Source organism: Hemitrygon akajei, chromosome 16 (assembly GCF_048418815.1).
Source record: "Hemitrygon akajei chromosome 16, sHemAka1.3, whole genome shotgun sequence".
NCBI classification, from domain to species: Eukaryota; Metazoa; Chordata; class Chondrichthyes; order Myliobatiformes; family Dasyatidae; genus Hemitrygon; species Hemitrygon akajei.
The window spans coordinates 3,988,141-4,000,223 of NC_133139.1; the positions used below are offsets into that span (position 1 = coordinate 3,988,141).

The window sequence follows — 12,083 nt, forward strand, 5'->3', positions numbered from 1 at the left end:
GGGCCTGTACTGTGCTTTGTTAAATCAGTTTTCGATACTGTTATTGAGTTGAAACCTTAAGAAGAAATCCTCTTACCTGAGTCCTGTAACTTTACAGACACGGTAGCTATCTCTAAGTTGACTGTTTCTGTATAAACTTGTGAGCTGAAATAATATAATAAATTAAACTGATTTAAAACTTATCGTAATATAAAATTAATTTTGTGGAATATGTTGAAAGAATTTTATAAAGCAAAATTTTTACAAAAATTGTGCAGGCAATTAACTGTGTGAAACTTAAAAAATCCAAATGCAATATATATCTAATAATTCAAAAATTTCAAAGTACATCATTATCAAAGTATGCACACAGTACATAACCGTGAGATTTGACTTCTTGCAGGCATCTACAAAACAAAGTAACACAATAGAACCCATTTAAAGAAAAACCCCATGCTATAAGATAATCAAACACCCAACATGTAAAAAAAGAACAAATCACAGAACAATAAAAAGTACACAAATAACATTAACTGCAGAATCCTAGAAAGTGAGTCATCAGTGCTGTGCCAATGCTTAGCCAATGCAGAGCCCAGCTCTAGTGCTGAAGTTCCTTCATCAATATTTCATGCATCTGGTCCTGTTTAGTACAGGTTTAAATTTAAAACTGTGTCAAGAAGATGGTCCTTACCATTTCAGAAATGTCGTTAACCAAGCTTTGGTACTCTGGGGAACTTGGGTCATTAAATTCTTCAGTAAAATTTCTATTTATTATTGTGAAATTAAGTTCAAATGGCAAGTCCCCATCTCTGCCTTCAAATGCTGGTACATTTGTTTGTGTTTCAGGTTGTTGTGGTTCTTGATAGCCTAAAATGGGTAACATTAAAATGTTATCAGTGATTTCAGGGAAACTACAAATGAACATCAGCTCATATGAATACATCAAGTTTAAAATTACAATTAGGTTCATAGTCATATTTTTTTTTACAGAAAGTAAGTACTTAATCTTTTTCTCATGTTCTTGGAATAGTCCACCCTGAACTTTTCCTTCTTCAGCTAACCATGGCCTGAACTCCGCCATGGACAGTCCCAAGCCCAGCTGTGAAAGGAGAAGAGTTTGACATGGGGCTAGCAACCCTATCATGTAAAAACCCAGAGCTCCGGAAATGCCAACAGAAATTCCGAAGACCTCATCCCTGGGAGAGAAAAGGTGCACTAAGAAGATAGGCTACACCTGGGGACAACATGAAAGACTGTCCCAGGACAGAGGACCCTGGCAAGTTGCCGTTGGAGGCCTCTGCCCCAGTGGGGGTGATGAGCTTAATTAAGCAATCTTAACCTGTGTCTCAATTACCTTAAAAAATCTTTGTGGATATTTGGAAAGCAGCTGCAGAAAACACTGGATCATTGTGTTTTTTTGTTGTTGCTTTGAGGGTATTTGATCTTCAATTATTCATGCAACTCTATAACTGAGAATGCTATTTGCATCCAACTTAACTTTTCAACTTAAGTAATGACTGTTTAATGCGTTCTGTTAAATGATTTGAAATTATGCATACCATTTACGTAGAGGCTATTTTTGTTCAATGAATATAAACCCAATTGAGTGATTTTCTCAGTGTTCTCCCTGAACTCATTGTAGACATCAACTTTATCAATGATTGCTGTAGTGGGATCATTTTTAAATGAACAAAATGCTTCAATTTTAGTATTCTCCGTGACTGTAGGACTGGAAAGAAAAGGAACATACAATTAGTGAAAGTCATTATAAAATACGAAACTAATTTATTTAAACTGAAATGTTAATATTTCTGGAATGACACACACAAAATGCTGGAGGAACTCAGCAGGCCAGACAGCATCTGTAGAATGGAATGAAGAGTTGATATGTCTAAACGCCAACTCTTTTATTCCTTTCCACAGATGCTGCCTGACTTGCTGAGTTTCTCTAACGTTTTGTGTGTGTTATTCTGGATTTACAGCATCTGCAGAATCTCTTGTATTTATTAATATTTCTAGATATTTTACATAACTATATATTTTATTTAATATAGATCGCATTTTCTTATAATCACTGTGCAATGATATGGATTGATGTATTAAAATTAGTCTTTTATTGTAGGTTCCTAGAAGATAGTGGCGCGGCTAATGTAGATGAACTGAACACACTGATGAGGGAGAGGGAGGAGTGGAGAGTCCGCCATCGTGCCCGACGCCGGCTCCCTAGGCCTGAATCGATGTAGTAGTAGTAAGGATATTTAATATTGTTGATCATATAAAGTGTCAAATAACTGTACCACGAGTTTGAACTGGGATGGCCAATCATCGAGCAAAGGTTACAATGCTGAACAGTTCAACAGTGGGAAAGGTTCATGACAGCCACATCAGCAGTATTTACTATTATTTTCTGCTTTTTCATAGTAGTAGGCAGTCATCAACCCCAGGGGATCAAGGGTTTGTGCCTCTGGTGGACTGTGTCCTCTCCAGGGTGCAAGCCTGGGTGGGAAGATTTGAAGAACCGGCTGTTGCTCATGCAGCGGGTTCCCCCTCTCCGAGTCACTGATGTAGTCCAAGCTTGGCACCAGTGTCGTCGCAGATGTTGCCAGAGTGAAGTTGTAAACAACATCAAACTGCCTTAGGGAACCCGGCTCCTGATCTCTTCCTCAGGGTTTACTCTCAAAGCCTTTCCCATGGGTGCGTATGGCCACAAGTCAGCAGAGATTTAAAATCAGAGTTTTCCTTCTCCTAGGCGGATTGCTGTCCAAGGCTGACAAGCTCCACCTGACTTTTTACATACTGACTTCAAAAATAATCTACATATTGTAGAAAGCAAGAACGTCTGACTTTAAAACAACTCTTTCAAAAAATTAAGTCTAAATTAACAGAAACAGAATCAGGTTTAGTATCATTAGCATATGCCGTGTAATTTGTTGTTTTGTGGCAGCAATACATAATTATCAAAAACTATAATTTACATTAAGAAACATATATATTAAATTAAATAAGTAGTGCAAAAAGAGAACAAAAAGAAAAAAAGAATAAAAGTTAAAAAAATAAATGCTCTTTGCAGAGATTCTGATGGACCTAATAGTTGGCACTTTTTACTTTACTTTTAAACAAATTAGGTAGCATAAGAGAAGGTCTGTAGGAATGTCTTACCTGAAAGATATGCTGTTACAGGTTGAGAATGTTCTTGCTATCTTGCTATTACTGTACAAGTTGTTGAGCTATCAAAATCAACAGGACGTGTTTTAGACATATGGACACACCAGTACACTGATCAATGTCAATCAAATTCATATGGCACTTACCAAACCGATAGCTTTGTTTGATTCAGTATTATACTGAGGAGAATTGAAATTTTGTAGATCAGGCGTGAATCTCAAATTGGTTACAATGAAGGTAATGTTATAACTAGGGCGACGCGATTCTCGATTTGGTGGTACTGTCTCTGCCACAATGGGACTTTCAGCTGTAGAGAAAGAATAAAGCATTATACTTGGAATGCGAGAAGCACTTTGCAGCTTCGCCAACTCATTTCTTTTTGAATAAAGAATTGCAACTCTATAAGGAACTGTCTGTTTATCCTCTGGATCAAAGTGTTACCTTGCAGAATTCTACCTTGCAGTTTTTGGATATCAATTAACCCATCTGGGGCAGTATGGTAGCGTAGCAGTTAGCATAATGCTATTTTAGTGCCAGTGACCCGGTATCAATTCCCACCGCTGTCTGTAAGGAGTTTGTACGTTCTCCTCGTGACCACATGGGTTTCTTCCGGGTGCTCTGGTTTCCTCCCACAGTCCAAAGACATACCGGTTGGTAGGTCAATTGGTCATTGTAAATCGTCCTGTAATTGGGCTGGGGTTAAATTAGGGGTTGCTGGGTGGAGTAGTGCATTGAGCCGGAAGGGCCTGTTCCATGCTGTATCTCTAAATTAAAATAAATAAACGAATTTGTTGGTGCATATTGCTGAAGTGTCCTAATGAGAATTTACAAGGTAGATTTTGCTTCTTTTAAAAAAAATCTGGATTGTTTAATTACTAAATATTTTAACTTTCTGTAGGAAACCACATTAACCCTGATCATAGTGAACATAGGCCTACACACAAAAATGAAAGCTGCTTTTAAAAGCACACCACATTTCAAAATTATTTAATGTCATTTCCCATGTACAAGGGTAAAGGAGAACAAAATAATTATTACTCTGGATCTGATGCAGCACAAAAGAATACAATAAGATAAGGAACAGAATAATAGTTTAAAAAACACAATAAATATGATACGTAAGATAGCTTATATACATAGATTAATTGTACTATATTTCCATGAAGTGACACTAGGCACAGAAGTGTCTATACATAAAGGTGACTCTAACAGGAAATGATAAAGTAGTGGTGGTTGGGGTGTAGTGGAGTGGGTTAGTGAGTTGAGGTGTTGATCAGCCTTACTGCTTGGGAAAAGTAACTGTTTTTGAGTCTGGTGGTCCTGGTGTGGACACCACATAGCCCCCTTCCTGATGAGAGTGGGACAAACAGTCCAGGAGCAGGGTGGGTGGGATCTTTCATGATGTTGCTGGTCCTTGTCCAGCACTTTCAGCATTGTTATATATCAATTGATGTAAATCAATAGAGAACGACAGTATAATTGCCAAGTATTTGAAAGATACCTCTATGTATGCAGTAAATATTGGCAAGGGTTAGCCAGCAATGTTTTATGCACGGGAAATTTAATTCTGCCGGAAAAACCACTGACAGAAACATAGAAAATCTACAGCACAATATAGGCCCTTCGGCCCACAAAGTTGTGCTGAACACGTCCCTACCTTAGAAATTACTAGGCTTACCTATAGCCCACTATTTTACTAAGCTCCATGTACCTATCTAAAAGTCTCTTAAAAGACCCTATCGTATCCGCCTCCACTACCGTCGCCGGCAGCCCATTCCACGAACTCACCACTTTCTGAGTAAAAGACTTGCCCCTGACATCTCCTCTTTACTTACTCCCCAGCACATTAAACCTGTGTCCTCTTGTGGTAACCTTTCCAGCCTTGGGAAAAAGCCTCCGACTATCTCATCATCTTATACACCTCTATCAGGTCACCCCTCATCCTCCGTCGCTCCAAGGAGAAAAGGCTGAGTTCACTCAACCTGTTCTTATAAGGCATGCTCCCCAATCCAGGCAACATCCTTGTAGATCTCCTGTACACCCTTTCTATGGCTTCCACATCCTTCCTGTAGTGAGGCGACCAGAACTGAGCACATACTCCAAGTGGGGTTTGACCAGGGTCCTATATAGATGCAACATTACCTCTCAGCTCCTAAATTCAATTCCACGATTGATGAAGACCAATACACTGTACATTTTCTTAACCACAAGAAGCCCAAGAAATAAAAGGCAAACCTTCCTGGGGCCCTGAGGGGCAGAAGTTTAGAATTAAGGTGGATTAAAAAGGCACAGAGTTCAGTGTTGGGATTGGTGAAGATGAGTTGAGCAGATGGTTGGCCAAAAAGTCAGGGAAAAGAGGGTTCAGACTGAAAGACAGAGGGGATTTCTCAGAAAGTGTAGCAGCTAGGGCAATGCTAGACAGAAAGTAATATCAGTCATTGATGGTCAGGAATTGGGAAGATGATGGTTGATTATCAGGGGTAGAAGGGTTTGGCCATGTTTGGGATCTTGGTATGGTTCAAGCTGGGCTGGCATATAGATAGCTGGCTGAACTTGGGTGTGGCTGCAGTTTATTCAGGATGATATAATAGTTGGTGGAGGGGGTCAGGTATAGATCAAAATCTTGGGTGGGTGTTAAGATTGGGGACCCTATCGAAGAGCTGGGTTAAAATAGTTACTTAAAGAGGTTCCCATTACCAGAGTGGGACCTCCTCAGACAGATTCCCTTTAAGGAACTCTGAATCAGGCTTAAATGTACTGTAAAGGACTGTTCTTGTGCCACAAGTGTAGTAGCCCTTGTAAGTGTAGATGATGATGGTGGAGCCGATGTCTAGCCTTGTGTTGTATGCCTTTGGACACTGCCCTGTGTACCCGGGATTGGCCAATTCACAGGGAACCAGGAGAAAAGACTCAAACTATTTTAAATCCCAGGAATAGGCTTTTCCAGGCCTTTGAGCCTCACCTTTCAGCAACCCCTGATTCAGTCCCAGCCCCGTCACAGGACAACTTATAATAACCAACTAACCTACTAATCAGTACGTCTTTGGACTGTGGGAGGAGACGGGAGTACCGAGAGAAACCCACGCATTCCAACGGGGAGATGCACAGATACCTTAGAGTTGAACTCTGAAGTCTGAGTTGTAATAGTGTTGTGCTAACTGCTACACAACCGTGGTGCCCAACGTTTTCAATTAACTTGAATTATGTGGTACGTAAGAAGAGGGCTCAATGCAATTCAGTTTTTTAGGAGATCACTTTTAAAGATTGTAATTGAAATCACAGTCATTCAACCAATATTAATTTGCTTATTTATCACTCTCCAATAGGATCCATAACCCTTGGTTAAAAAGAAGTCTGCAGTGGTTATCAGCGTTGACTGAGTTTTTGGGACAGCATCGGTTAAGTAAGTGTCTGCTCTGGTGAGTAGGCAGCTCTCCTGACTGTTGCTGACTTCAAGTGGTTTCCTCTTTTCAAATTTGCTCTTGAGGTCCAAGCCAATTTTGGATTCCAGTGGAGATTACAGTTCCTATTCTGTCACAATTTCAGTAAGATTTTCTATATTAGCATTAAAATAACCAGTCAGATTCAGATTTATTTATGACATGTACATCGAAATATGCAGTGGAATGCATAATTTGCATTAACAACGAACACAACCTAAAGATGTGCTGAGGGAGGCACATAAGTGTGGCCATGCATTGCAGTGCCAATCTCATGCTCCACAAAATTGAGCAGATGTTAAGAAGTCAACAATGTTTAGATACACAGAAACTATACTCACTGACTGAAAGAACCGCTTCATTGTAATCTGCAAAGAAAACATGATATTTAGGAGACATTTTAAATGAAAATATAATAAAATACAGAGAAATGTAAAAGAACAGAATAATCCATTAAACATAAATACCATTTACGTAGAGGCTTTTACTGCCCAGTGTATATGCTGCTAAGGCAGTGATGCCCTTGGTCCTGTCTCGGAATTCACGGTACACAGTGACCCGGTTAACTTCTTTAGGGTCAGGATTGTTTCTGAAAGTGCAGTTTGCAAAAACTCTGCTGTCCTGTATATTTGATTTGCTGCAAAGTAGACGAATGAACAATTAAATAAGGAGTTATTTTGAAATCCTTACTATCTTTTCATACGTTCTTTTGCATTAACATAAGATGCTGGGGCTGAAATTACTCACATGTTTTACGAACAGTTGCTCCTCTTCTGCCAGCAAATATCTGAATAGTCCATGAAGACTACCTCACTATTTTTGCACTAATTTAATTACATATGTATATTTCTTATTGGCATTTATTGTATATTTTATCTATTGTACTGCTGTTGCAAAACAACAAATTTCATGATATATGTCAGTAATAATAACCCTGATTATGATTCTTATGAACCATTACTGTAATTATGACTGCATTCCATGATTGGAACCAATTCAATTATGTCAGAATCAAACAAAAGACTGTTTGTGAAGTGTTTGACTGGTACAAAACAGTACGTGCAGTTATTTGTAGCCTTTCCAGAAAGACAAAATTATTTCTAAAATGGCCGATTGAGATCACCTTGATATTTGTATGTCTAAAACAAAACAAATGAATAGTAGATAAAGTGCATCATGAAAGAATATTTAGATTACTTGCTTGGAAGGCTTAAGGTTTGATACAATTTAAAATGTGGATTGAGATCATGAGACCATAAAATATAGGAGCTAAATTATGTCGTTTGGCCCATTGAGTCATCTCCACCATTTCATCATGTCCGACCCATTTCCCTCTCAGTTCCAATCTCCTGCCCTCTCCCTGTATCCCTTCATGCCCTGACTAATCAAGAATCTATCAACCTCTGCCTTAAATATACCCAATGACTTGGCCTCTACAGCTGCCGGTGGCAGTGAATTCCACAGATTCACCACTCTCTGGCTAAAAATGACATAAATATTTAAATACCATATATAAATTATCTCTTTAGCTAGAGGTTGGTGAATCTGTGGAATTCATTGCCACAGATGGCTGTGGGGGTCAGCTCATTGGGTATACTTAAAGTGGAAATTGATAGGTTCTTGATTAGTCAGGCCATCAAAGGTTATGGGGAGAAGGCAAGGGAATGTGATTGAATGATGGAGGTTGGGAGGTGATAGGTGGAAGAGGTAAAGGGCTGAAGAAGAAAAAATCTGATAGGGGAGGAGAGCATCCATGGGAGAAAGAGAAGGAGGTGGGGAACCAGAGGATGTGACAGGCAGGTGAGGAGAAGAGAAGGGATAAAAGGGTAGCCAAAATGGGGAATGGAAAAGGTGAAAAGGAAGGGGGGAGAAATTACAGGAAGTTAGACAAAACAATGTACATTGAGCAAACACGAGGAGATCTGCAGATGCTGGAAATTCAAACAACAACACACACAAAATGCTGGTAGAACGCAGCAGGCCAGGCAACATCTATAGGGAGAAGCGCTGTCGATGGAAGGGTCTTGACCCGAAACGTCAACAGCGCTTTTCCCTATAGATGCTGCCTGGCCTGCTGTGTTCCACCAGCATTTTGTGTGTGTCAATGTACATTGAGTTAGTTTTGAAATATCATACACTTTACTAAAGTCACATAGTTAGGGTATCAATCCTTCTCACCTGAACGAGAGAACTTTGCAGCTGGTGAATGCGTTTTTGATCTTGCTGCTTCTAAATACTCTGTTCAGCTGTAGGAAAGCAAGAGTTGGAGTTTAAGACAAAAGAAATCCCAATTAATTAAATAATTAAATGTCTTGATCATTCATTTGCCTACCGACCTGGGAAGAAATAATACTCGCTGCAGATTTGTGCAATGCTGAATTGGGATTTAGTAAGGTTGCGGATGAAGCCAAGTTGGTAATAAAGAAGGTCACATTAAAATCATAGGGATTTCTGGTTTCAACTGGTGAACCTGTTGTGATGAAAAATGAGAAAAATTATTAAACTTAGCTAAAATAATTTATGTTGATGATTCATTTGTAATCTGTAGAATTTAGATAAGTTAACGAGGAAGGCAGAAAACACAGACCCAGGCAGTGTGATAGAAAAGAGCATTCAACATTGTTGACGTCTAATTTAATTCCATATGAAACTGGGGCAAATCAAAGAGCATCACATTAGCAGCAACCTCTTGTAAGTGGTTCTCCATATCTCATTCAGCTTGTCACTACTTTGTTGTCTCACATATTTTGTCTGAATTTGGGTTCCAGCTCTAACTTCTGGTATCTGCCACTCTTGTTCTCAATACTCACAAATGTAAAATTAGCCCATTAATGGTACCTGGCATGAGGTAGACAGGATAATGTAGCTCACATACTGTAGAATTTCTGAAGTTTTTCATATAATTTAAATTTCAATTAGTTTATCAGTTTCCAAGAGAATAACCCTAGTTGTAAATCTAGAGGACTGTATCTCAAATGACGGGAGTAAGGGATGGAGATTGAGAGCTCAGTGATATAGTGTCATGAGGACAATCTTTCTCTCAATAAAACAAAAGGGCTGGTCATTGACGTCAGAAAAGTGGGGTGATACACATGCTCCTGTCTACATTGATGGTGTTGGGGTAGAGAAGGTTGAGATCTTCAATTTCCTTGCTGTGAACTTGTCCTGGTCCAACAATATTCATGTCACAGACTAGAAAGGACAATGTTCCTACTTCCTGAAGAGGCTAAGGAAATTTGACATGTCCCCATCTACCCTTATCATTTTTTTGTTGATGCACCATAGGAAACATTCTATCTGGATGCTTAATGGCTTGGTATGACAACTACTCTGCACTTGACCGCAAGAAACAGTAGTGAGCTGTGGACACAGGTCAGCATATCACGGGAATGAGCATTCCCTCTGTCTATATTTCTCTCTCCCTTAGAGAAGAAACTAGCATTGTCAAAGACCTCACCTACCCCAGACTTCCTCTCTTCTCCCCTCTTGCAACAGGCAAAAGATACAAAAGCCTGAAAGCATGTACCACTAGGCTCAAGGAGATCTTTTATTCCACTGTTAACAGATTCTTCTTTAATAAGATGGACTCTTGGCCTCACAATTTACCTCATTATGTTATGCACATTGTCGTTTACATGCACTGCACTTTTTCGGTAACATTTACACTTTATTCTGCATTACAGTCGTTTTATTTTAGAATAGCTAAATACTGAGCGTAATGATTTGATTTGTATGAACAATATGCAAGACAAGCTTTTCACTGTATCTCCACATGACGATAATACACCAATTCCAATGTAACATGTTGAGTACTCAGTTGGAAAGGACAGGAGAGCTGACAGTGCTATTGTATATATGCGAGTTTGTGTGTGTGTGTGTGTGTGCGTGTGCGCGCGCCCAATCAGAACTGACGGACTGCTGGTCTTATTTGACCAGCCAAATCCCAAAACAAAATCACCAAAGAAGACTGCTGGCTTGTCTCACTAGACAAGTCCAAAAAATAAAAGACATACTAGTAAGGTGGAAAACTCTGCCATACATTGCCCCATGCTCCAAGCTCCAGCTACGAAAAGAGGAAGGTTGGGCATGGGGCTAGCCCCAAGCAGCAGAAACTCCAACAGAAGCTCAAAGACCTCATCTCTGGGAGAAGAGGGATATCAAGAAGATCGGTTACACCTGGAGACACCTCAAAAGACTGGCCCAGGACAGAGGACTCTGGCGAGCTACTTTTGTCAGCCCATGTCAAAGTAAGAAGAAGGAGGAAATAGAAACCGTACTTACTGACTGTAGGTGTTTCTTCATGGTAATCTGAAAAATCAGATAGGCAATAAGATTATATGCACTAACGATAATAGTTGATATGAAAATTTCTATTTATTTATTATTTATTAGAGATACAGTGTAGAATAGACATTTTCAGCCCAATGAGTTATGCCGGCCAGTAACCCACCTATTTAACTCTAGCCCAATCACAGGATAACTTACAATGACCAATTAACATACAACTGGTACATCTTTAGATTATGGGAGGAAACCGGAGCACCCAGAGGAAACTCATGCAGTCACGGGGAGAATGTTTAAACTCCTTACAGATGGCACCGGAATTGAACTTGGATGCCCTGAGCTATGATAGCTTCATGCTAACCAATACACTATTGTGGCGTCCAATCATATTAATGTAATTAAAGAAAACAAAGCAAAATATTCCTATAAATGATAAGTACCATTCACATAGAGGCTACTGTTGTCCAGTGAATACATTGCTAAAGAGGAGGGGCCGTTTGTCTTGTCTCTGAACAGATGGTACACAGTGACACGATTAACTTGCTGAGGGTCTGAGTCATTTCTGAAAGAGCAGTTTGCAAACACTCTGGTGTCCTGTACATTTTCTGAGCTGGAAATAAATGGAGAGAAAATCAATTACATCAAGAATTATTATTTTGAAATCCTCTTGAGATATTCCTATGTATCACTGTGCTATAACTAATAACGTTGGGGTTGAAATTTCAAGTTCAAATTCAGTTTATTGTCACTTGATCCTACACATGAATACATACCAGCAAAAGAAACAACATTCCTTGGAACCAAGGTGCACAACACAATGCATATAACTCACACACATTCACATGAAGTAATATTACCACCAGTAAAATAACAAATAATGTGCATTTATAACACAAATTAAGAAGTAAATTAGCACTTTAGAGTGGTGGGAGGGAGTTCAGTAGTTTCATAGCCTGGGGGAAGAAGCCGTTTCCCATTCTATCAGTTCTTCTCCTAAGGCTATGGTACCTCCAGCTTGATGGTAGGAGTCAAAGAGATTGTTGGACCAATGGGAGGGATCATTGTCAATGCTGATAGCCATGTGGGAGCAAACCCAAACCGTTACTACATGTGCAACCCATCTGCGTCGGTGAAATGACTTGACCCAGTGCAATTATATTAGTTGGGAATAAAGCCAAACAAAAGAGAGTTAGTGAAGTGTTTGACAAGTACAAA

General features: G+C 39.4%; 1 protein-coding gene across 1 annotated transcript in view; it reads right to left on the minus strand.

The window, feature by feature from the left end:
- Nucleotides 1–12,083, minus strand: part of LOC140740313 (mucin-16-like) — a 47,918-nt gene that overhangs the window by 12,436 nt on the left and 23,399 nt on the right. The window contains exons 21-31 of the mRNA XM_073069467.1: nucleotides 11,309–11,478; nucleotides 10,866–10,892; nucleotides 8,921–9,054; nucleotides 8,763–8,830; nucleotides 7,052–7,221; nucleotides 6,926–6,952; nucleotides 3,291–3,451; nucleotides 3,139–3,206; nucleotides 1,539–1,708; nucleotides 671–846; nucleotides 77–144 (exon numbers count right to left, since the gene is read on the minus strand). Of these exons, the coding sequence (XP_072925568.1) occupies nucleotides 77–144; nucleotides 671–846; nucleotides 1,539–1,708; nucleotides 3,139–3,206; nucleotides 3,291–3,451; nucleotides 6,926–6,952; nucleotides 7,052–7,221; nucleotides 8,763–8,830; nucleotides 8,921–9,054; nucleotides 10,866–10,892; nucleotides 11,309–11,478 (1,239 nt within the window). The remainder of the gene's footprint in view (nucleotides 1–76; nucleotides 145–670; nucleotides 847–1,538; nucleotides 1,709–3,138; nucleotides 3,207–3,290; nucleotides 3,452–6,925; nucleotides 6,953–7,051; nucleotides 7,222–8,762; nucleotides 8,831–8,920; nucleotides 9,055–10,865; nucleotides 10,893–11,308; nucleotides 11,479–12,083) is intronic.